The sequence below is a fragment of the Eptatretus burgeri genome, chromosome 2 (assembly GCF_056783735.1).
Source record: "Eptatretus burgeri isolate ZD-2024b chromosome 2, Ebu_testis_v1, whole genome shotgun sequence".
Lineage (NCBI taxonomy): Eukaryota > Metazoa > Chordata > Myxini > Myxiniformes > Myxinidae > Eptatretus > Eptatretus burgeri.
In genome coordinates this window covers 58,860,795-58,884,378 of record NC_140962.1, presented here as the reverse complement: position 1 = coordinate 58,884,378, position 23,584 = coordinate 58,860,795, and the positions used below count along the sequence as shown (strand labels likewise).

Genomic DNA, 23,584 nt, shown 5'->3' with positions numbered 1-23,584 from the left:
GCGAGGCCCGCGGAGTTGAGGCACCATCGCCGCTCCGCGTCTCATCACCAGACGGGTAGGCCCGACCCGGTCTCGGCCTCAGGCCCGCCTCATCTTTGAGGGTGTTCTTTCCTTGGTTTTGGGTATGTGTTGTCGGCGTCGTCTGTGAAGTAAAATTGTATAAGTGTTGCCGTGTGCTCGCGTAATCGGTATTAGATCTGCATTGTCGCATTTTGTTTTTGTGTAAATTGCATTGTGTTTTTCTTTTCTATGTGCTTTTGGTGGAATTGAATATGTGTGCTTTCCGTTCGTCGCGAATAAATGTGCTTTGTGTTGAACTGTTTCCCGCTTCGCCGTCATTTCTTTCATTGAATCCTCATCTTGCTTCACGTAAAGGGTTGGTAGTGGGCTGAATACGCCCGATAATTAATCGAACCGTCGAGGCCGACGATAACACCGCTCGGTTATCCGATAGTACGGAACGGGTCGCTTAAGTGGCCCGTGTCCGAGAGAAATCGACCTGCGGCGGGTGCGATCGCCAGGTTTACCCTCCGTGTGGGTACTTAGGTAGGTCGAATTTGGCAAGCAACCCTATCCCACGCGGGGGCTGATTGGCTCGATCGCGGTGAGACCGAAAGGTCCACCCGTGACTGGTTCCCGGCGTTAGTCCGAGAGGGTTACGACTGGATTGTCCGTCCGGTGGGCGACGTGCCGCGATTCGAGTTACGTGGCCGTCAGCACGCCGGCGGGCGCGAATCCGTAACACTGGTGTTAGGTCGTGCGATACAAATCCATCGCCCTCCTCGCGGCACTGGTATCGGAGAACAGGAAAACGGGCTCTCCTGTCTCCAATTAAATTCACGGGAATCGGTCCAGGGGTGAGAGAAGCGACCCCCGATTCCCTCCAAATTACGAGCGATTCAAATTAACCCTTCACGAGAAGCAAGATGGCGTCTCAAGGCGAGCGGGAGCCGGGGGTATTAGAAATGGATGTAGAATGTGTAGAATCCATGGTCCAGGATGGAATCCCCGTGCAGGAAATGTTGATTGTGCAGGAACACGGACTCGCCCAACTGAACCCAGAGCCCGAAATAGGTGCGGCAGCGGCCGCGGTGTACGACACCTCCCCCCCCCCCTCTCCACCAAAACCCTTCCCCAACCCTTGCCGAAACGGCTCAGCTGAGTGCATCCGACATGGCCCAACTATGCGCCATGCTGGCGGCAATGACAGCAAGGATGGATGCAAATACAAATGAAATGAAAAACGAAATGAAAGGCATGAACGAAAAGATGGATGCGAATACACAAAAGATGGATGCGAATACACAACAAATGAACGAAAAGATGGATGCAAACGCAAATGAAATTATAAACGAAATGAAAAGCATGAACGAAAAGATCGATGCGAGTACACAGCAAATGAAGGAAGAAACGAAAAAGCTGCGGGGTGAGACGCAGAACATGGGCCGATGCCTGCAGGCGGGCATGAAGGCCGTGACCAGGGAGATAGGAATGGCGACTCCACGTGTGGGAGCAAACGAGCTGGAAGGGGGTGCAGCGGCTGACAGGCCCGCGGTGGAGGCGGGTAAAAAAATAATTCGGGGGGCGTGTTGGGCGAGGGTCGTGACAGAGGAATCGACGGTGACCAAAAGGGAAAAATTAAATGGGGAGACCAAAACGTGTGAGACGAGACACGAGGTGACGACGACAGAAACTTATAAATGTATAGAGACACGGGAGACAGAAAAAATAGAGGAGAGACAACACGATGAAGACGGGGTAAGTGACGCACACACACACATGGAGGTAGTGGAGGATAATAGGGGTGAGCTCGCGGAGCGTGTGGAGACCCAGTGCGAGCACCTGGATGGCCTCCTCCAGGAACGAGGGGAGGGAGTATGCCCCCTTGAGGCGAGTCACGACCAGGTGAGTTCGGTCGTGCTTTGCGAGGTTGAGGGGACGAGTGCTGCGGACGGGTGCACGGAAAGCTTGGGGGGTATGGAGGCCCCGGAGACCCTTGTGGGGACACGAATCCCCAGTGTGGTTGTCCCTGTGTGTGTGGTGCAAGGTGTGAGTGCGTCCCCGTGTGTGGAAGCGACCCCGTGTGTGATTGGTGTGGTGGCGATGGTGCCGGAGTACGTGCTTCCCAGCACGCCATGTGTGGATGAGGCACCGTGTGTGAGTGTCGCCGTGTGTGTGAGTGAGGCACCGCGGGTGTGTGCCCCCGCGTGTGTGAGTGAGGCACGGTGTGTGGATGAGGCACCATGAGTGAGTGAAAGGCCGCGAGTGCGTGGAGCCACGTGTGCGAGGGAGGTAGCATGCGTGAGTGAACGGCCGAGTGCAAGGGAGACCGTGTGTGTGAGAGAGCGGTATGTGAGGGAGATGTCGGTTGGCATGCGGGAGCACGCAGCCGCGTCTCCCGGTGTGAATGTAATGGAGTGGAGTGTGAGCGTCGTAACACGCAGGTGTGCGTGGGTGGAATGGAGGCGACGACGGAGACATGAGAGGAAAGAAAGCCGAGTAGCGGCTGTAGTTGTTTCGGGGACCGTGCCGGGTTCACCCAGCAGTGAGCACGCGGTTCGTGCTGTGCAACGCACGAGACCGCCACGTGCTCGCTTGCGAGAGTGAAGTCCCGGTCCGGAAATGCCAGCGGTGGATTTGCCGATCCCGCGGACGGACAAAGTTTAGGCAGGTAAATGGATTTGGACCGGACGGGTTCTCCACGCGATCGTGTGTGTTAAGCTCCAACGGGCAAAGCACATGTGTTCGCGTGGGGAACCCCTCGAGATGTGGGGCTTGTGTTTTTTTTTTATGCGCACGGTGACGTCATGGCTGCACATGTGGTTGGAATCCGGCAGGAGGGGTATCCCGGCCGGATGGTACCGTCCAAGGAGGGACGAGGTACACGTGCAGCGGCATGACGTCACGGGCAGGTGTAAAGTGCGCGAGCTCTGAGTTTCCGCGCTGGTGCTGCGCATGTAGAAAAAAAAAGAAAAGAGCAAGCCTCACTTTCGGGTGCACAGGATCCCTGGGCAAGGGGTGGAAGACCCCCTTGACCCTGGGCACAGGATGGAAACTAGTTAGGGGGAAGGGTTAGCTTAGTTAGACCGACTTCATGGGGCAGGGGTAAGTCCTCATGGAGTCTGTGGAATGGATTAGGTAGAGGGATTTAGTGAGCTTTAGGATGGGAAATAAAATGATTTTAGAGATTTGAGGACATGGACAGACTTGTGAATGTGTAGAGGGGACGTAGCTTAGCTACGTAGTGTTAAAAGGAACGTACTGTAGTTTAAGGGACGACGCGGGAGCACGAGTTAGTTAGGGGATGCAGATAGAAGGATGGCAGAGTTCAGCGGCGTGTGTATTGAAGAGTTGGTGAGTTGTGAGGTGAGTACTTGTTGAGTGAGTGAGGCCAGCGGGTCTGTGTGAGTGGAGCGACTGGGGACTGCATGGTGGGATGAGTGATTGGGGGGAGGAGTGACTCCCGCCCAAGGGACCCCGGGGTCAGTGTAAAGTGAGTTAGGGGGTTAGTCAAATTGAAAAATGGAGGTCGTTTTGTTGTTGGTGGGTGTGTAGGCTCGAAACCCGTTTGGAGGGGTGCAGGAGCCCTGTTGACGGGCTTGGGAGCGTGGCTGCGAAAGGTGAGTATCGCTGAGTGGGTACCCCGGGCACCAGGCTAGTCGGCCGTGGTAGGCCAAGGGCCCAGGGGGGGCCGGGATAGCGTAGTGGGCACGGGTGCGCCTGCTTGGTGTGGGGGCCCGGGGCGCCATTAGCCGCGTGGGCAGTGTTGTGGGCATGGGTGACCCTCGGAAAGGGGCCCGGGAGGCCGGCCTGCCACGTGTGCGTTTCAGGGGAGGTGCCATGGGGGGCACTCCCCGGTGTTAGGGAGCTGGTAGGCTCGGAAGCAGTGTAGTGCCCGGGGGTGCCAGAGCGGGAGAATCAGCAGAGGGTCATGCCTGCCAAAGGGAGCCACGTGTCCCAGCCAGGAGACCGTGTGAGGGCACGGAGAGAAAATTGGGGGGCGAGGCCCGAAATTGTGAGGACACCAACATAGGCGACGGGAATCTGGGTTGTTAGAACCAATAGTTTAAGCGAGAGGCGCTTGTTGAAAGCCCCGGGGTAGTTTAACTGTTAAATGGATAGGGTAGATTAGGAGATGTACCCCTCCGCACCATCCATCCCCTCGCTCTCGTTGTGGGCCGCTGGACCCACTGTGGGTTAGATCGCCGAACTCTGGGGAGGCCATTCTGAGGCTTCGTTGGGCCTCGGCACAGGACGTTAGCTCTCCCTTATTCCCCTCCGGGAAGGGAACGTAGGGGTTGGGAGTAGGCTAGGTGACAGAATAGGTTAGCCGAACAAGGACGATAAAGGGGGTTAGGGGACGATTTATAGTGGGGAAGTAAAAATAAAAACAACAAAAAAATAAGTGGGGGCTAAATTGGTTTTTCACAAATTAAGGGAGTGGGTATGTACAGTGACAGGCAAAGGCGATAGGTTGGGAGGGAGACAGGTAGGTAGGTCCGAGCCCACCTTCCAAGTGGCCAGCACCACCGCACTCCCTCCACCAACCTCCACTGAACGGCAAAAGCTGGCCAGCTTCATCTGCTGGCTGTGTTGCTGCAAGGCCTGTGCCGGCCCACTTCATCTGCCGGCTGGCTGTTTTTTTTTTCAAGGCCTGTGCCGGCCCACTTCATCGGCAGCTGTGTGCTGCAAGGCCTGTGCCGGCCAGTTCATCTGCAACGGCCTTCTTCTGCGGGCTGTGTTTGCCTGCTTGCCTTTGCCATGCCATGCCCACTGCCCATGTTCACCAGCCCCGTTCAATTTTTGCTTTGCCCCCCCCCCCCTGTTCATTGCCATGTGCGCCAGGATCAAGGCAACAGTTTGCAAGCTGCGAGAACTGCCCTGTTGGCAGCTACAACACGGGCCTGCAGTGGCGGCCCGTGCACCGTGTTTGTGTCCATCCATCCATTCGTTGTGTTCATTGCGTGTGCCACTTGAGCTGGCACGGAGACTACGTTTGTGCAGCCCATGCACCGTTGTGGTTCACTGAGTTCAATTCAAACCATTCATCCATCCATTCGTTGTGTTCATTGCGTGTGCCACTTGAGCTGGCACGGAGACTACGTTTGTGCAGCCCATGCACCGTTGTGGTTCACTGCGTTCAGTTCAAAAAGGAAGGCCTTGGACTGCGTGTGAGCAGCCAGCCACGTTCCCTGTCACCTGCATTGTTTGAGCCAGAGACTGCATGTGGGCAGCCTGGCTCCCTGCTAACTGCTTTTCTTTTGCAGAGTTCATTGATCCTGGGCCATGGTTTAGTGTAAAATTTGTAAGTTAAGGTTAAGATGTACTGTACATATGAGTGCGCCCCCGGCATGTCTGTCCTAGCGCCGGCAATTTTATTTAAGTCGTCCGTGTGAGTGAGTTTGTTTAGATAGTTACGCAGCCCTCAGGTTATTTATTTTGGGGACACGAATACCATGAATGTCGCACTCAGGGAACCGTAGGTAAAATGTACTAGGGGAAAACTACACATGATGGCACACGAAAATTTGACGACTCGGGACGAGTCTGTAAAAAGGGAGGGTAGTGTTGTGGTTACCAAATTCGCAAACCACCATTCAGGTCCCTTAGGTGAGATATCTCGGTAAGTATATGTGTAGTTAGGCCCAAACCCGTTGTCTAGTGGGAATACATGTCATTTTATGCGTGCTGCGACTCTTCAGGATAGCCGTTTTCTTTTACTATCTTTATTTTGGACCAACCGCCATTGTTACCACCACCAGTCACAACATCAACCACCAACCACAACGCCGCTTCACCACAACCGCCACGACCTTCACGTCACACCTCGCAGCCGTCGCATCGCCACCGTTCTTGCGCCGCTTGTGGGTACCGGTGTTGGACTCGTGCAGGGCGCGCGCCCGAACAGCGTGTACAAAACCACGGATTTTCCACTTCAAAAACGGATCCAAAAACGACACACGCCCACTTTTGTTCCGTCCAATCGGTGAGCGAGGGCGATTTGGCCCCGCCCCAGGGTGTTGGAGGGCGATCGATATATGCAAATTTATGGATCAAAAGCATTCACGCCCACTTTTCTCGGGCCAATGGAGAGCGAGGTGAAAGGTCGAAGGGAGGGGGTCAAAGATGAGAGAGCGAAGCCACGGGGCTGATATAGCGACCGCGTTCGTCAGTCAAGTGAATAGAGAGTTAAGACTTCGCGGGCGGTGGAGTTGGGAAGAAGAAGCAAGAAGGAGTTGGTCGTCGTCGTGTGCGTTGGAGTCGGAGCAAAAGGGGACGGAGCTGTGGAGAGGCGGCGAGGGCAGACGAGGGGTGCTCGCGTCGTGCAGGGAGCTGCACACCAGGGAGGCCGACGGCGCGCGACCTGGCCGAGGTGGAGACGCTCGTCGCGGGACTCGAGGCAGAGTGGAAATCCTCTGTACCCCGAGCATCAGCAACCCCCTCCTGTTTCCCCCCCCGCTGAGATAGTGCGACCAAGGGGCCCCTTTCCCACCCCTACCAGACACTGCCCGCGAGGCCCGCGGAGTTGAGGCACCCATCGCCGCTCCGCGTCTCATCACCAGACGGGTAGGCTCGACCCGGTCTCGGCCTCAGGCCCGCCTCATCTTTGAGGGTGTTCTTTTTCTTGGTTTTTGGGTATGTGTTGTCGGCGCCGTCTGTGAAGTAAAATTGTATAAGTGTTGCCGTGTGCTCGCGTAATCGGTATTAGATCTGCATTGTCGCATTTGCTTTTTGTGTAAATTGCATTGTGTTTTTCTTTTCTATGTGCTTTTGGTGGAATTGAATATGTGTGCTTTCCGTTCGTCGCGAATAAATGTGCTTTGTGTTGAACTGTTTCCCGCTTCGCTTCGTCATTTCTTTCATTGAATCCTCATCTTGCTTCACGTAAAGGGTTGGTAGTGGGCTGAATACGCCCGATAATTAATCGAACCGTCGAGGCCGACGTTAACACCGCTCGGTTATCCCGATAGTACGGAACGGGTCGCTTAAGTGGCCCGTGTTCGAAGTCGACCTGCGGCGAGGTGCGATCGCCCGGTCTACCCTCGGTGTGGGTACTTAGGTAGGTCGAATTTGGCGAGCAACCCTATCCCACGCGGGGGCTGATTGGCTCGATCGCGGTGAGACCGAAAGGTCCACCCGTGACTGGTTCCCGGCGTTAGTCCGAGAGGGTCACGACTGGATTGTCCGTCCGGTGGGCGACGTGCCGCGATTCGAGTTACGTGGCCGTCAGCACGCCGGCGGGCGCGAATCCGTAACAATACCTACACGACCCTCAATTTTTCATACTGATCAGATGTAGCATTGTACATATGCAATGATTTCACAACGAAGGCACCCATGACGTCATTAAAAAAAAAAAAAAAACACATTCCCCATGAGTAGTACTTGCCACGTGCCAAGTTTCAATTTTTCCCTTGGTGTAGTTTCAGAGATAAGAGGTCCACAGTTTTTTTTTTTTACCATTTTTCCAACACAACTACCACACCACGTGACCTATGACATCATAATCATTAAACCATTCTACACGAGTTGTCTCTGCTGTGGTGAAAAGTTTGTCTCAATCCGACAAGCGGTTGCGGAGAAAAACACGAAAGTTCTGTACGGACAAACAAACAAAAACAAACAAACAAACGGGACCGAAATGCAATATCCTCTCCTTCTGCGAAGGTAACAATGAGGGTAAAAATGATCATTGGTGCATGGTTGTTAAATGCGTGGTGATGACTACGAAAACCATTTCAAACTATTTTGCAGGTTAACTTCGTATCATCTCCAGGCCTTCTCCTCTGTAATGGCAGACAACCGACGTCCAAGATATGGAATGACGTCACGATGAAACCCGAGGAAAATATAATGTGCGGCCCCGGATACCGAGACACCAGCTTGCACTCAGGGGGATTAATCCCCGGTTGTCCTCGGTAAAGCTGGACCTGGGGGCACCGCTCACAATTAACGTTTTGGTATGGTGGGTTGTTTTAAAACCACGAACGCCACCCAGTCAACCACGAGTTCCAGTGTCCGCAGTCTAATTATTCCGTTTAACTAGAGGTCACGTGGTTACCTGAGCGGGGAGCGCGCCCTCGGCAAAGCACCAATATTATCTGATTAGATTTTAATTAGGGCGGCCGAGCGTTTTAACTGCTGGTGTTTGCCGATGATTTTTTGGTCAAATCTGTGGTAATTACCTCCCAGTCTATCTCGATTCGAACAATGCTAGACCAATAGAAGGAAAGGGCAAAAACGGACAGGTTGGAAATCGACAAATAATCTATTAATAATAAAATAAATAACTAAAAAGCTTTTTCTTTGCCGACATAAATAAAGAATTAATTTCAAAACAAAAATCAATCGAAATGCCAGGAAAGAGACAAAGAGCAGATGCTTATCGGGGGTTGACTGACAGCTAAACGCAGACAATGATACCCAACAGATCATTCAGGGGGAAGGGAGGAGGAGAATCGTCTCGCTCACCAGAAAGTTGTCCATGAAGCGAAAACGTCCTGAGAATCCGTGCGTGCGTGTCACGTCCGTCGCCAGCACCCAGCTTTGCCGTGCACCATCTCGCGGGGCAGCCTTGAACGCCAGTCGACGTCTGGAAGGCACAGAGATCGTCCGTCGCGGGTTTAGACCCTGGTGTTGTTGGTGATCTATCCGTGCCTCACTTGTTGGCGGCGCTGCTCACACCCACATGCGCACCACACGCTCGCTTGCCGAAGCACTCGGAAGGGCAAATTGTCTCGTCAGCGCTGGTCAGACACCCGCTTCTTGGTCGCTTCTCTCGCCCTTTACTTTCTCCTCATGCTTTTCTCTTCAGAACACTTTTTTTCTCCTCCTTTCTCTCCTCACTTTTTTTCTCTTCTGACTTTTTTTTTCTGCTTAGTTTTTTTTTTCTTCTGACTTTTTCTCTCCTCTCAGAACATCCCTCTTTTGCTTATGTCTCAGTCTCAGTCTCAGTCTCAGTCTCAGTCTCAGTCTCAGTCTCAGTCTCAGTCTCAGTCTCAGTCTCAGTCTCAGTCTCAGTCTCAGTCTCAGTCTCAGTCTCAGTCTCAGTCTCAGTCTCAGTCTCAGTCTCAGTCTCAGTCTCAGTCTCAGTCTCAGTCTCAGTCTCAGTCTCAGTCAGACTGAGACTGAGACTGAGACAGACTGAGACTGAGACTGAGACTGAGACTGAGACTGAGACTGAGACAGACTGAGACTGAGACTGAGACAGACTGAGACTGAGACTGAGACAGACTGAGACTGAGACTGAGACAGTCTCAGTCTCAGTCTCAGTCTCTCTCTACAGAATGTACCTCACGCTTTCTCTCGCTCGTTTTTATATCCCCGGGCCGTCTCCGCGGGATGCCGTCCGCCCCAAGCTCACCCTGCCCCACTGGGGCATGGTTACCATGACGACCCGTGCACTCTCAAAAAAGGCGGGCGTCGGAGCTCGCGGAAGAATGTTGCTGAGGAAAAATGAGGGCGAACTTCAGAGCTCGCGAAAGAAATGTGTGTGAACGTGTCTGTCGTAAAGAAAAAAAACTTCCCATAAGAGAGGGGATCTATCCTTTACCCTTCTCAACACATCACAATTAATGTTACAATTAAAGATCCCACTTGACATGGGGATGTAATGGGGCTACTCTGAACATGTATTTAAGGAAATAATTGTCTGTGTGTGAAGAAATGTGTGTGAACGTGTCTGTCGTAAAGAAAAAAAAAAAAAAAACTTCCCATAAGAGAGAGGATCTATCCTTTACCCTTCTCAACGCATCACAATTAAAGATCCCACGAGACATGGGGATGGGGCTAATCTGAACATGCATTTAAGGAAATAATTGTCTGAGGACCTGGATGTGTGGATGCATTCATCAGACCGGATTCAGAAATCCTTAACAATATAATAGCACAGCACGCAGAAAGAGCATAACCATAAACCACATCCACAACAGCAACAGCAACAAGAAGGCGTTACAAAAGAACCCTTTTTCACGAGTTCCTCTTCATTTCCTTATCGACACTCATATGGACATGCAATATGTTTGTGTGTGAAGGACAGCATGCTGTCTATCATTTGATTATTTCTATCTATCGGGATTTCTATCCAACCCAGTGGGGTTTCCAACAAAAGAGGGAAACAATAAGATAAAACGCACACTCATAGTTACCTGTAATTGGAGAGGTAAGGGTTGTAACCATCGTACGCATTGCTTCCGTATAAACCGTAACCGCTCGGGTGGCCGTACGAAGTGAGAGGAGGGCGGTATGTCGATACTGCCGGGTAATGACGTCGCGTAGGTCGCGGGGGTACAGGTGGTGGTCTTGGTGATGCAGAATGACCGGAGGATCCAGGTAGGTACAGGGGGTCAGGTACTCTGCCAAGTGAAAGAAAGCCTGAATATAAAAACCACGTTGGGACCATCACACCTGTGGCAGCAAAATTTACTGCAGCTGACGTGTAAAGGTACAAAATCAATGACATCTTGGATATCAGACCACTCACTCAATCAGTACCACACACTCAATCAGTACCACAAACTCAATCAGTACCACACACTAAATCAGTACCACTCACGCAATCAATCAGTACCACAAACTCAATCAGAACCACAAACTCAATCAGTACCACAAACTCAATCAGTACCACACACTCAATCAATCAGTACCACAAACTCAATCAGTACCACAAACTCAATCAGTACCACAAACTCAATCAGTACAACTCACGCAATCAATCAGTACCAAACTCAATCAGTACCACACACTAAATCAGTACCACAAACGCAATCAATCAGTACCACTCAATCAGTACCACTCACTCAATCAGTACCACACACTCAATCAGTACCACAAACTCAATCAGTACCACAAACTCAATCAGTACCACTCACGCAATCAATCAGTACCACAAACTCAATCAGTACCACAAACTCAATCAGTACCACACACTCAATCAGTACCACTCACTCAATCAGTACCACTCACGCAATCAATCAGTACCACAAACTCAATCAGTACCACACACTCAATCAGTACCACACACTCAATCAGTACCACTCACGCAATCAATCAGTACCACTCACTCAATCAGTACCACACACGCAATCAATCAGTACCACACACGCAATCAGTACCACTCACGCAATCAATCAGTACCACAAACTCAATCAGTACCACACACTCAATCAATCAGTACCACAAACTCAATCAGTACCACAAACTCAATCAGTACCACACACTCAATCAGTACCACAAACTCAATCAGTACAACTCACGCAATCAATCAGTACCAAACTCAATCAGAACCACAAACTCAATCAGTACCACAAACTCAATCAGTACCACAAACTCAATCAGTACCACACACTCAATCAGTACCACACACTCAATCAGTACCACACACTCAATCAGTACCACAAACTCAATCAGTACCACTCACGCAATCAATCAGTACCACAAACTCAATCAGAACCACAAACTCAATCAGTACCACACACTCAATCAGTACCACTCACTCAATCAGTACCACTAACGCAATCAATCAGTACCACAAACTCAATCAGTACCACACACTCAATCAGTACCACTCACGCAATCAATCAGTACCACACACTCAATCAGTACCCACTCAATCAGTACCACAAACTCAATCAGTACCACTCACGCAATCAATCAGTACCACACACTCAGTCAGTACCACACACTCAATCAGTACCACACACTCAATCAGTACCACACACTCAATCAGTACCACACACTCAATCAGTACCACACACTCAGTCAGTACCACTCACGCAATCAATACCACAAACTCAATCAGTACCACACACTCAATCAGTACCACTCACTCCCCTGACCCTCACAAACACAGCGGCTGCCTGTTTCCACCATCGTGTAATCCTCACCGGAGAACACTGGGATCCCTGGTGAAAAGCGTTTTCTCCCACGGTTTGTGAGGGATCTGACCAGCCATGCGCCCTCGGTCCTCTCTTCACTCCGTCCTCCTGTGGCGGTGTCCAGAGCGCGAGCCACGCACCGGATATCCGCTCGGACTTGCAGCAAAATTTCGTTCCAGGAATTTCCGTTCCGAACGCTTCATCGTTTAATCCGACAAGTGGGCCCGGCGGGGATAATACGTTCGTTATATATGATTTGTTACAACGTTATCATCGTTTTATATTTATTTTGTAATTAGAATGCCAGGGCGAGGAAGGACCTATTAAGCTGATCAATGCACCTCAATATGGCGTGCCCTTAAAACATGGGAATTATTCTGGTTTCTTTGCAGTTAATTAGCCAAATCAACTCAGGAGGTCATGACGATTATTTTGGTGAATCACATTGTACATTAGAACTCCACAAAAAAAACACCTCACACATTCATAGTAGATGTCGAATCGAAAAATTATTTCACCAACAGATGAACAATTCAGTGGATTCTATTAGGGCTAGGGTTAGGGTTAAACCCTAACAACTTTAAATCCCCGGACTTTCCTCGAATCTACCGATTAGTGAGTCGAGGTTGTGAAAAAGCAACTGGTGCGGGGAAAAACAGGAAGAATCTTTAGGGGTCTTGTGATGCAGGGGTCCCAGCTTCAAATCCCACGTACCATTTGTCCTTTGTCTATGACCAGTGTCCTTGCAATTCATATTAAAAAAACAAGCTCAAATGAGCCAAGGTCCTCGTCCTCTTAATGATGACGTCATAAAAACGAATATGACGTCATTATGATGTATCAGGTTTGCGATCAATTATCTGTGCTAATGCCCGGCTTGATTCCCGCAAACAAAATTCAAACAGCTTGCCTTGTTTTGGAGATAATGGTATAGGCGATTTCCATTCGCAGCGAAATTATGACGTCAACCTTTTTTTCTAGGAAGAATTTCCAAAATCGGAGATGGTTACTGCCTGCGCGTGGGCTTTCTGCATATACATGGCAAGTTTCACGAAGATCCGATGAAAACTCTGGGTTGTGAAACAAAAAACGTCAAAAAATAGGAATGACGTAATAAAAATTGATATGACGTCATAGTGATGTATCATATGTGCGGTAATTCATTTCTGCTAATGCCCTGTTCGATTCCCGCAAAGAGAATTCAAAAAGCTTGCCTCGTTTGAGATAATTTTTTCGGCAATTTCCATTAGCGGAGATATTTTGACGTCATAACTTTTTTTCTAGGAGGAATTTTCAAAATCTGAGATGGTTACTATCTGCGCAGGGTATTTTTACATATATACGCCAAGTTTCATGATGTTTCGATGAAAACTGTAGGCTGTGAAACAAAAAAGTCCACAAGAACAACAACGTGAGTAAGACTTAGAGATCCTCCACGAGGATCTAAAAAAATACTGGTGTCTGCTCATGTCGAAGTATACAAGGTGAGAAGATTAAGCACCTGGATGAGCCAATTCGATAAACATGAAAGTGAGAATGTCTTTCCACCTATCCTTGTGTTCCATCAATTCTGACGTCACAATTAAATGAAACAAACAAAATATTTTATACTGTTTATAGAGACTATAATTACGATAAAATACCCATGAAGCTTTTCCTTAATCTGACCAAAGTTCAGGCAAGAATTTGTAACATTTTTCCACAATGCCGACAATAGCTCCCCGCCTCGTTACGAAAGATCCCGAATGACGTTTAACGTCCACCTGCTAATGCCAGAAGATGAACATTTATCCAATACACGCACACACACATACACCTGTGCAGCACCCTACCTGTGAGACAGCAGGGTGACAGTTTACAGCAACAAACCTCGGTGAATGCATATCCCTACCCTTCCAGAGCTATCCAACAATCCAAAGCATATAGTAATTATTCTGATTCAATCAATTCTACCAACTACACTCAAGTTGAAAATATATATATATATATATATATATATATATATATATATATATATATATATATATATATATATATATATATATATATATATATATATATATATATATATATATATATATATATATATATATATATAAACTTTTGCCATACTCTTTACAGAGCATAAGTGCTGCCGAAGCAGTTTCTTGGCAACTGGGTGGTTTGCCATTTGCCCGCTGAGCATTGTCCGTGCTCTATCCTCTGAAATGCTGAATGTCAAGTGAGGGTGCAGCACGCACCATTTTTAAAGCCTTTTGTATGACTCAGACGGGATTTTAACCACCGACTTGGAGCGGATACTCTAACCACGACACGGCCGAACGAAAACCAAACGAGAAAGCATCTGAAAATACAAAACCTGTCCATGTCCACAAAAGCTAAACTAAAGCTAAACTGTCCGTGTCTTCTGTTAGCTAAACATAAGAGCCAAAGAAAAAATAAATACAAAAAGATTAACGATTTTAGGCACCTTGACCTTTTGACCTCAAAAGCAATGCCAATGGGCTTTAGTGACCCAATGTGCTTTGTCAATCAGAAGTCAAACTGCTCAAATTCCAAGTCAATCAGAAGGAAATGGACAATTGTGTGACCTTGACAGAACAGGATACCGTACACTCGATGAATTGGGCCATTGACACCACATTGATATTTCACGCAGCCTTGACCTTTTGATCTTTAAAAAAAAAAGAAAAAAATTTTTTTTAACAATCAAAAAAAACAATCACCTTCTTGCTTTTCATTGGTGAACCAATTCAATGACCAAATACGCAAATTCTTAAAATTTCAGGTCAATTTGATGAACATTGATCATTTTATGTGACTTGACATTTTGACCAAATTCTTTGTCTTCTCCATATTCTCATAACAAACCTTTGTTGAAAATTTGAGAAAAGCTCAAATACTTTAAAAAAAAAAAAAAAAAAAAGCTTACGGCCTGGACAGACAGACAGACAAATCTGCAAGGGGGATGAGCTAATCTATCTATATATTACCAAAACTCTCATCTTGGATGTATGTATGTATGTATGTATGTATGTATGTATGTACGTTTGTATGCTCCCGAAACACAGCCAAAACGGTACACGATAGCGCAAAAAAATTTCGGCTCACCTAACTCACCATTCTCCTGCGGTGTGCAGTATCAATTTTCGTTCAAATCTGGCAATGAAAAATTATTTCGTATAGACAATGAACGATTTATTTTTAAGCTTAAAATAAACATCGCCATTTTGATGATACTTCCGTGTTCATTCATTAATAAAATTGTTTAGACGCGTGCTTCGTTGAAATTTTCTTCAAGATAAAGTTTGACCACTAAATAATATTAAAATTCTTTTTTTTTTTTTTCTTCATCAACCGCTGTCACAACGGGACCCTAATGGGTTCACAGGTCATCTAGTATATTACTAAAACTCTCATCTTGTATATATGTATGTTCCCGAAATACAGCCAAAACGGTACACGATGGCGTAAAAATGTTAGTACCACCTTACTCACCATTCACCTGTGGTGCGCAGTATCAAGTTTCGTTCAAATCAGGAAACGGAAAAAATTATTAAAAAAATAAATTGCCTATTCAGTCAAGTACTCTTCAGGATTATTTGATCAATGCAAACAACCTCAACGGTATAGTTCGCTGGAGCTATCTTTATTATCTTTTTTTGTTTTGAAATGATTTTTTTTTTTTTAATCAACCGCGATCACAACGACTTCACGGGTTGTCTCGTGATACATAAAATATGACGACGTCATTTTTCAGCCTCACTTTATTTACAAACATTTGTCGAATAAACAAAACCAAAGTACTTTAAACTGTTGATGGAGACTTGAGAACTATGATAAAAGTCCCATGAAGCTTTTCTATAATGTGGCTAAAAGCATAACCAAAGAACATGGATGTTAGTGAATGCATATTTTACTCTACGTTAAGGCTTCTTGTTATATCACTACCGAAATGTAGGACCACTGTAATAGTAGCACATCCGAGTTGGGTTTTCGACACAACTCAGATCTTGGAATTAAAAGCTAGAAGCCAGTCAATTGGACCTCGAGGACTTCGATTTGCGAATGGTTTTCTGCAGCAGCAGCGGCAGACTGGCAACACCTTGTTCATCCAGGTACTGCAAGAATCGCTCGATCTCCGGGCCCTTTATTCTCTCAAGATCTTTGAACAGATTTTCTGATCGGCCAAACGTGGCGTCGACGTAACCAATCGCAAAGCCCAAGAGAGCAGGGTGGCACGTCAAATACAGGCAAAAGCTCGAGGTAGACTGCAGACTGCTGTCCACGAAACAGCCAAGCCCCTGATTACCGTGAAAAGCAAGACCTTTCCAAATGCATCCCATCATTCGCTGCACAACGGTGTTGTGAGTGTGTAATGCCATGCTGAGTTTCCCGGGGGCATGTCGACTCTGAAGAGCAGCGTCGGACTTCGCAGCGATGATGTTGTCCCGGTAACTGCACAAAATCTGGCAAAGACGATTCAGGCAAGAAGGATCGTACGTCAAAAAGGATGGGTAGATCATGCAATCCGGCATGATCATTATATTGTCGAGTAACCGGGGCCAGAGCTCTCCGGCCGTCTGATAGAAGGACAGCAGGACGTGGATCAACAAAGCGCTGTATCCCTCTTGCTGCAACACGACGTTCGATATCTCATCCACAAAGGAGATCACGGCAACAACCGCATCTCTTGCCTCCACGCCACCCTGGTCGTCGAGGTTGTCGGGGCTCATCAGCTGGGTCTGGAGCTTGGGTAGGTCACGCGTTTGCCAATTGAGGAGCAGTTGTTGGAGCGACTTCAAAACGGCACATTTCAGGTGGATCGAAGAAGTCATCATCAGCAGAGGAAGCGGTCTCAGGAACTTCCTCTTCAGCTCGGACGATTCGCACAGAGGAACCTGGGCAAGCAAGTTCAGGGTTTGGAGCCGAAGAGTCTCTCCGTCCCAAACGTGCAGCCACCTGGACAGAAAATGCTCAATGCCGGGGAGACACTCCTTGAGGATATCCTGCGCCCGCACGACGCCGTCCAGAAACTCCTCCTGCACTCTCAAGGTCCGCGGAGTCGTGACGTCGTTCCAGAACTCGTGCTGAAGAACGTGATCGACGGAGTAGTCGATGCGCATCCTCTTCACGTTGTCCATCGAGCAGCTCAGACGGCACAGCGTAAACGGCGAGCCGAAGAGGGAGCTCAGCCCATCGGTCATATCGACGTCGTCCGGGCTTCCCAGCAACTCCCACACATCGTCAAGGTGAAGCCCGGACGAGGACTCCCTCGCCGGGGGACCCGTTGAAAGACCCTGCGAGTAGGCCACCGGCGCAAGATCCCTCTCTCTCTTGCGGGAGAGCCTCTTCTCAAGAACACCGGCACCTTGAGGAGCCACTTGTCGTTGGATGCCACATTTGACGGAATGCTTCACCTGGATCAGGTTGATTAACTGAGCCCAAGCTCGATTCACCGAGGGGAAGTACCTCCTGACGTCACTCGGCACGGACAGGGACACGTATTCAGGGCGGTAGGTCTTGTAGAGCGACAGGAGGCCCTGAAGGTGGAGCTGGGGGTTGGAGCCCTGGGCGGACATGATCCGCAGCAGCTTCTGAACGCGAAAGCGTTTCACGTCCTTCCTGCGCGTGAGCAGGTACAACAGGTGACACACGTACGGGCTGAGGTTGTCGAACTGAACGAGGTAAAAAATCATTTCGTACAGACAGTGGAAGTCGGACTTGTTGTCCACGAGGTCGAACACCAGGATCAGCCACTGGACTAGGAGTATCTGCAGCGTGGGAGGGAGAGTCTCGGTGCACAGGGAGGCGACGGCGATCACCGGAGCGTTCCGAGAGACCACCGACGTCGGGATCAGACACTTGACAAGGCGGTGGCGCATCTGACAGGTGAACGTGTCCTTCACGACGACGCGCAGCAAATCCTCCAGAACCGAGGGTTCGAGTCCGTGCCGGCGGGAAGTCGTCTCGAGGATTCTTATACTGCGCGAAATGGCGACGCGGTTGGAAGTCCGCTGCTTCTGTTCGCCAATCTTGTAATGGAGGAAGAAATCCAACGCTTCCTTGGTCGCCATGACGGAGGATCGTTAACAACAACAGCAAAAAAAAAAAAGCGCTTAGTACTTCAAATTCTATTGGTCAAACGGAACTACCGGCGGTCCAATCACGACGCGTGTTCTTCCGGACGTTCGCCGACGTCATTTCCGCTCGTCTCTCATCGTCCCATTTCCCCCCCCCCCCCCCAAGAGAAATTTACGCCTCGAAAGTCATTTTAATGTTTGGGGAAAAAATTTGTTTCCCGTTAATTGGGAGTTCATCGAGAGATTTTTTTTAACGTCTGCAGATGTAATTTGATGATAATATGAGTGGCACGTAATGATGAAGAAGAAGAGCAGGAGGAGTAGTTTCCCGCCGAGCTCGCTCCTTATTTGGGACGGTTATTTAAATGAAGTGCGGATCACAACCTCTGGGGAATTGGTCTCCTTTCTCAGAGAAAAGTAGTCAGAAAGAGCACGTGGGTTAAAATATCGGAAAACCTCTGTTGATTAAGGGGGGGAAACAGGGATATTGGCAGGAGTTGTAACTTATACGGAGCTTGTTAGGGTGTGTTCCATCACCAAGCAGCTTGCAGAGCGCTTGCCAAGCGGCTTAAGCACTCCAATGAAGTTAAGGAACGGCTTGCTTGACAAGCCGCAAGCGATAGCAATCTGATGGGCAATGTGGGACACCCCCCCCCGCCCCCTGGCGTTGGTGCAGCACAGGCATGATGGGCCAAATGTCCTCTTATTGGCTCAGAGTTCCTTTTTGACCTCCACCGCCAAAGGTGAAGGATGCTGTGTTCCCCCCCCCTTCCTAATTTAATGCTTTTCGCTGACAGGTCACAATTATTTTAAACCGATGTTCACGAAACTTCACCACGTGCTCCAGTTTGTCATGAGGAAGAAGCCTATTGTTTTTGAGGTCAAAAGGTCAACGTCGGCCAAAGGTCAAAAAAACTTAGGTGAGATTTCTAAAATCCTCAATTTTCATCCGATTGACTTGAAATTTGAAGATTTATATTTCAGGTCAATGAATTCAACCGATGGATTATTTTGGAGGTCCACGTCGACCAAAAGGTCAACAACATAGGCCAAATTTCTAAAACTGTCAATTTTCATCCGATTCACTTGACATTTGGAAGAGGAGTTGCATATTTGGTCATTGAATTCAAATCTGCACAACGTATTCTTGTTTATTTGTCTGTGTGTCGCAGGATATCTCAAAAAGTTGGAGGGATTCGGCCAAAACTTGGTGGAGAAGTTGGGTGTGTCGCAAGGACCAATTGATTCGATTTGGGTGAAGATCCAATAATTTTTTTTTTTTTAAGTGATTCTTCACCATTGGGAGATCCGAGCCAAAAACGATATAGCACTGTGTAGCATATTTCAACCAGATAGTTGGTGTCAAAGCCACCCAATGCTCGCCTGTTTATACATTTATCGTTTTTAAAAGACTAGTCTAATATTTTTTATAAAGCATTGCAGTGAAGTCTGATCCAAATAATTTTAAAGCAATATATGTATTTGTATATTGTAATCAGTACAAAATAGTGTGGTAGATAAAAACATTAGAAAGGAAATAACTTGCACCAAAAACTTTAACATTTTCACGCTCACGCTCATGCCGGTGGTATCACTATAGCTCTCTGTTCTTCGAACAGGCGAGCTATAAATGTATTGGATCAGGCATTACATGGCGGAGGGATGCGCTCCACAAAATGCCCTTATTGTTCTTCCTCTTTTTTTGTAGACAAGGTCAAGACTCATGGAAGAACGAGAACAATAAACAGATCAAGACACAACAGAACAAAAGGAACTGGAGAAATGGAGACACCAACAGCAGAGATACCAGACAAAGAGAGAGTTTTCTGCATTTACTCAAAGCCTTTTTAACTATCTCACACTTCCAGGATCATACAGATAGCCCTTGACTTCTTAAGTGCCACGATAAGCATAGGATGCGACTATCGATACAAAATCTCCATACAACTAAAATCTTTAAAGATTCTCCAAACATGACTATGATTTCCTTGTTTTAATACATCGTCAACAGCTGAAGCCATAGTTTCAATGTCTGCTTTCTCATACGTGCACTTGGTGATCTACATTTCATTTTGGGCAGGGAGAACACAGCACTTCAATTTACATGGCAACATTATCACTTGTCAAATGGGTTTACATCTGGCTATGATATAATCCAAGAGCAAAACACCCTTCGCTTTACCGACAGATTCAAGCAAAATGTTTTGAGACATTTTATAAATATACCATCAGAGATGGGGAATCCCCCACCATTGAATGAAAAAGGTCATACATATTCCATATAATGAGGGAGGTGAATTGGAAACAAGACACCATTTGGTCATCATCTCGAGAAAGTTCCCCAGGGGTGAGGAATGTAGTAACCAAAAATAATTGAAATCAGATAAGCGGTTTTCCATTTATTACAAAAAACATTTTTTTCAAGATGGCCGCCCCAGTCAGCCATTTTGGATACGGCCACACCCAAAATCAATCGATTTCTTCCTTTTCAGGTGGTGCATGTGTGACCCAAATTTCAAATCGATATGGCGAACATTTTGAGTTAGCGCACTCACAGCTATAAATGTTGACGCCCGGACGGACGGACAGCCGGACTACCCGGGTGACAACAATATCCCCCTTCCGCCACGCGGGGGGGATAAAAAAAAAAACCACTGCTTTGATCGATCCTAAATATATATATATATATATATATATATATATATATATATATATATATATATATATATATATATATAAATAAATAATTTATTTGTGATTTAAGAAACATGATTTTGGAATTTCACAATACTCTATCCATCCAGAGTCCATACTCTGTGCAGTGTTGGTGCTGCCTGAGCAGTCTCCTTGGCTACAATCCTTTTCGGGTCACCACGGTGACACAGGATACCAGCAAGCTGGCACTGATTTTGCCAACCTCAAAAGGATGACAGGCAGAATCAACCCCACCTGGTATTAATTCAACAGCTGAGGAAGATTTGAACTCAGGATCCCAAGCCCACCACCCCAACCATTAAGTCAACACCAGGCGTAATACTCTCTACAATATATATTTATAGGTTAACGTCTGCCCCCCCCCCCCAACACGCGGATATGCTCTTCGGAGACTATAAATTACGTAAAAGTTAATTCAAATTAATCCAAACCTCCAATAAATTTATAATGATCAAGTAAAGGTTGCTTCAAATTTATCCAAACCTATGGGAAAATAATACTGCCTCAATTTAGCCCTTTCAACCAGGGAAAGAGTCAAAGGGTTCCTTCAATTTTTTATTGTTGTATTTTTACTCCAGGCTTCAAGCAAGTACAGTATACATTTATATAATAGGCTAATGCCATCTATCTGTGTCTATCCCACCCTCAAACACAGAAACTCTTTGGAGAGAATTTTTTAAGCAAAAGTTGCTTCAAATTGATCAACACAGATGGTAAATTTATAATTGTTAAGTTATGGTTGCTTCAAATTAATCCAAAAATACGGGAACATCATAATACTGCCTCAATTTAGCCGTTTGAACCAGCACAGGAATTAAAAGATTCCTTTTATTTTTATATCGTATTTTTAACCACAGGTTTCCAGCTCGTCCCAAATAATTTTGGGGTCGTTAAAAATCCAGAAAAAAAACATGAGAAATGAGCAATACATTCAGGAAAGAGATCAGGTCCCAAAGATTGTCATAAATTTAATCACCGCTCAGGTGACTTTGTACAAAAGACCTGTTCAGTTAAATGCATCTTTTTCCCCCAAAGATCTTTCCAAATTGTCAGTTACCCAAAGAAGAGTCGGCAGAAGGTTCAGATCTGGACCGTAAGGTTCAACTAATCGGCTTGGTATGGTTGCCATTAGTACCTGTTATTCAGAGTTCACGAACAAAGCTAATGTAGATCGTGCTCGGAAACGCAAAGCAAGAGATGAAAAGACCCTTCCCATGTCCTTTTTCTAAAGACTGCGTGGGGTAAGATGTTCTGTGAACTTTCTCGTCATTCGAGGTCTGGTTCTCAATGCAAAGTCCAGCAATTTTGTTTCTCTTTAACCATGAAGGGTGGAAAAAGTAATTGCTTTTTGCATTTATTGCACAACATTGTCCTCTTAAGGCCAAAAAAAAAGACCACAACAAAAGCAGACTAGAAATTCTAAAGTTTATTCAAGACTCGGGGTAAGAAGAAGAGTATCAATACAGACATCCATTACAAAAATATCATTCAGAACATGGGTTACTTGCAAATCAAATGAAATCATAAAATAAAACTTGTCAAAACCTGTTAAAGGAAGAGGATTCGTGGTATATGACGCAATAAAAAGCGTAAGCACACACAATAATAAAAAAGAAAAAAAAGACTCCTCCAAAGACATGGGAAATAAATATTTCATGAGTTGGGACTTTGCATGTACATTATATAGCATTGGAAATTTGGACACACAAATATTTGCAGTAGAAGCATGAACAAACTTGAGAGGTGCTTTCTAATGACGAATGATGGCTTTGCATTTACAGAAAGTAAAGCAATCAGCAGAAGACGACAACAAAAATTTTCATAACACTGACAAAAAAAGGAGGGGAATAAAAACAAAAAGGGAAGATGACAAAGATAGAAGAAGAAAAGAAGAACAAGCGATTGAAATACGAGTGAAGCAAATAAATAAAAACCCACATGAATAAAAATGTGAAACCCTCATGAAGACAGATTTAAGGTAACAGGTGAGAGGAAAAAGATCAAGGGGGAAATGTAAGTTACTCGGCCAATTCTATTACAAAAAAAAATACATCTTGGAACAATCAAAAACTTGATTCGTACTAATTCCACAGAAAAGGTTATCCCAAATTTCACTCGGGCCAGGAGGAGGGATGACCCTCAAAATGTCAAACTGACTTCATGAACAGCAAAGACTTCAACAAGAATGCTTAAGCTCAGCTCAACCAGAATATAAAAACAATGGACAAAAGGTTTTCCAGGTTGTTTCTTAAAAAAGCACAGAACAGAGGGCTGGAAACTTCTTTCATTCTCTGTTCGCAAAGAAAAGCGTGCAGCACACCGATTCAGGTTGGCTAGATCCAAAGCTGTGGTCACCAAAAGCTCAGTACAAAAAAAATATTAAAAAATTTTTAAAGTAAAAACAAACAAACAAAAAAAAAAACAATAACATTTCAGAGCTTTTGGCATGCAGAATGCAGTGCTCCGGTCAAATGCCAGTCCGTAGTTTACCTGCAGGTGCTGGAGTCACACAAGTTACCGGTTCAGTTTCAAGCGGATGGAGTTTTTGACCACCTGCATGCCAGGTGGTATGGGCGACGAGACATCTGGGAGCTCAGTACTCGTTTGCTCCTGCAAGACAGGCAATCGCAGGACGAAGCCTCACGCTAATAGAGCCAAACTCCCGAGGACAAGCCGTTTAGGAAGAGCGGAAGTGGCAAGGAATTTCATCTAACTTGGTGAGTTCAATATGTTTTGAGAGCTTTGCAGTAATCATCGTACCTTATTTTACTTACATCACATAAAAAGACACACACAAATATGATAGTTTTGCAAACAATTTATTAGTTTCTCCTTCAAGTGAATAAGGTCAGGCAATATTAAAAAAGAAAATAAATAAATAAACAAACGGTTCTGCTATGCTGCTGTTCA

The 23,584-nt window shown here is 46.6% G+C and overlaps 3 protein-coding genes across 7 annotated transcripts in view; all 3 read right to left on the bottom strand.

Moving 5' to 3' along the window:
* Window positions 1-12,045, bottom strand: part of PEX13 (peroxisomal biogenesis factor 13) — a 36,158-nt gene extending 24,113 nt beyond the window's left edge. The window contains exons 1-2 of the mRNA XM_085869478.1: window positions 11,886-12,045; window positions 10,149-10,355 (exon numbers count right to left, since the gene is read on the bottom strand). Of these exons, the coding sequence (XP_085725604.1) occupies window positions 10,149-10,355; window positions 11,886-11,953 (275 nt within the window). The 5' untranslated portion in view covers window positions 11,954-12,045. The remainder of the gene's footprint in view (window positions 1-10,148; window positions 10,356-11,885) is intronic.
* A 3,583-nt stretch (window positions 12,046-15,628) lies between these two features.
* Window positions 15,629-18,058, bottom strand: CENPI (centromere protein I). The gene has a single exon (XM_085869472.1). It carries the CDS (start codon window positions 17,951-17,953, stop codon window positions 15,914-15,916), a length of 2,040 nt encoding a protein of 679 aa, XP_085725598.1. The 5' UTR covers window positions 17,954-18,058; the 3' UTR covers window positions 15,629-15,913.
* A 4,027-nt stretch (window positions 18,059-22,085) lies between these two features.
* Window positions 22,086-23,584, bottom strand: part of PAPOLG (poly(A) polymerase gamma) — an 81,980-nt gene continuing 80,481 nt past the window's right edge. For 4 of the 5 annotated variants that reach the window (XM_085869467.1, XM_085869469.1, XM_085869471.1 and 1 more), the window contains one exon: window positions 22,086-23,284. In XM_085869467.1, the coding sequence (XP_085725593.1) occupies window positions 23,189-23,284 (96 nt within the window). In that variant the 3' untranslated portion in view covers window positions 22,086-23,188. The remainder of the gene's footprint in view (window positions 23,285-23,584) is intronic. The other variant, XM_085869468.1, reaches the window with a different exon arrangement.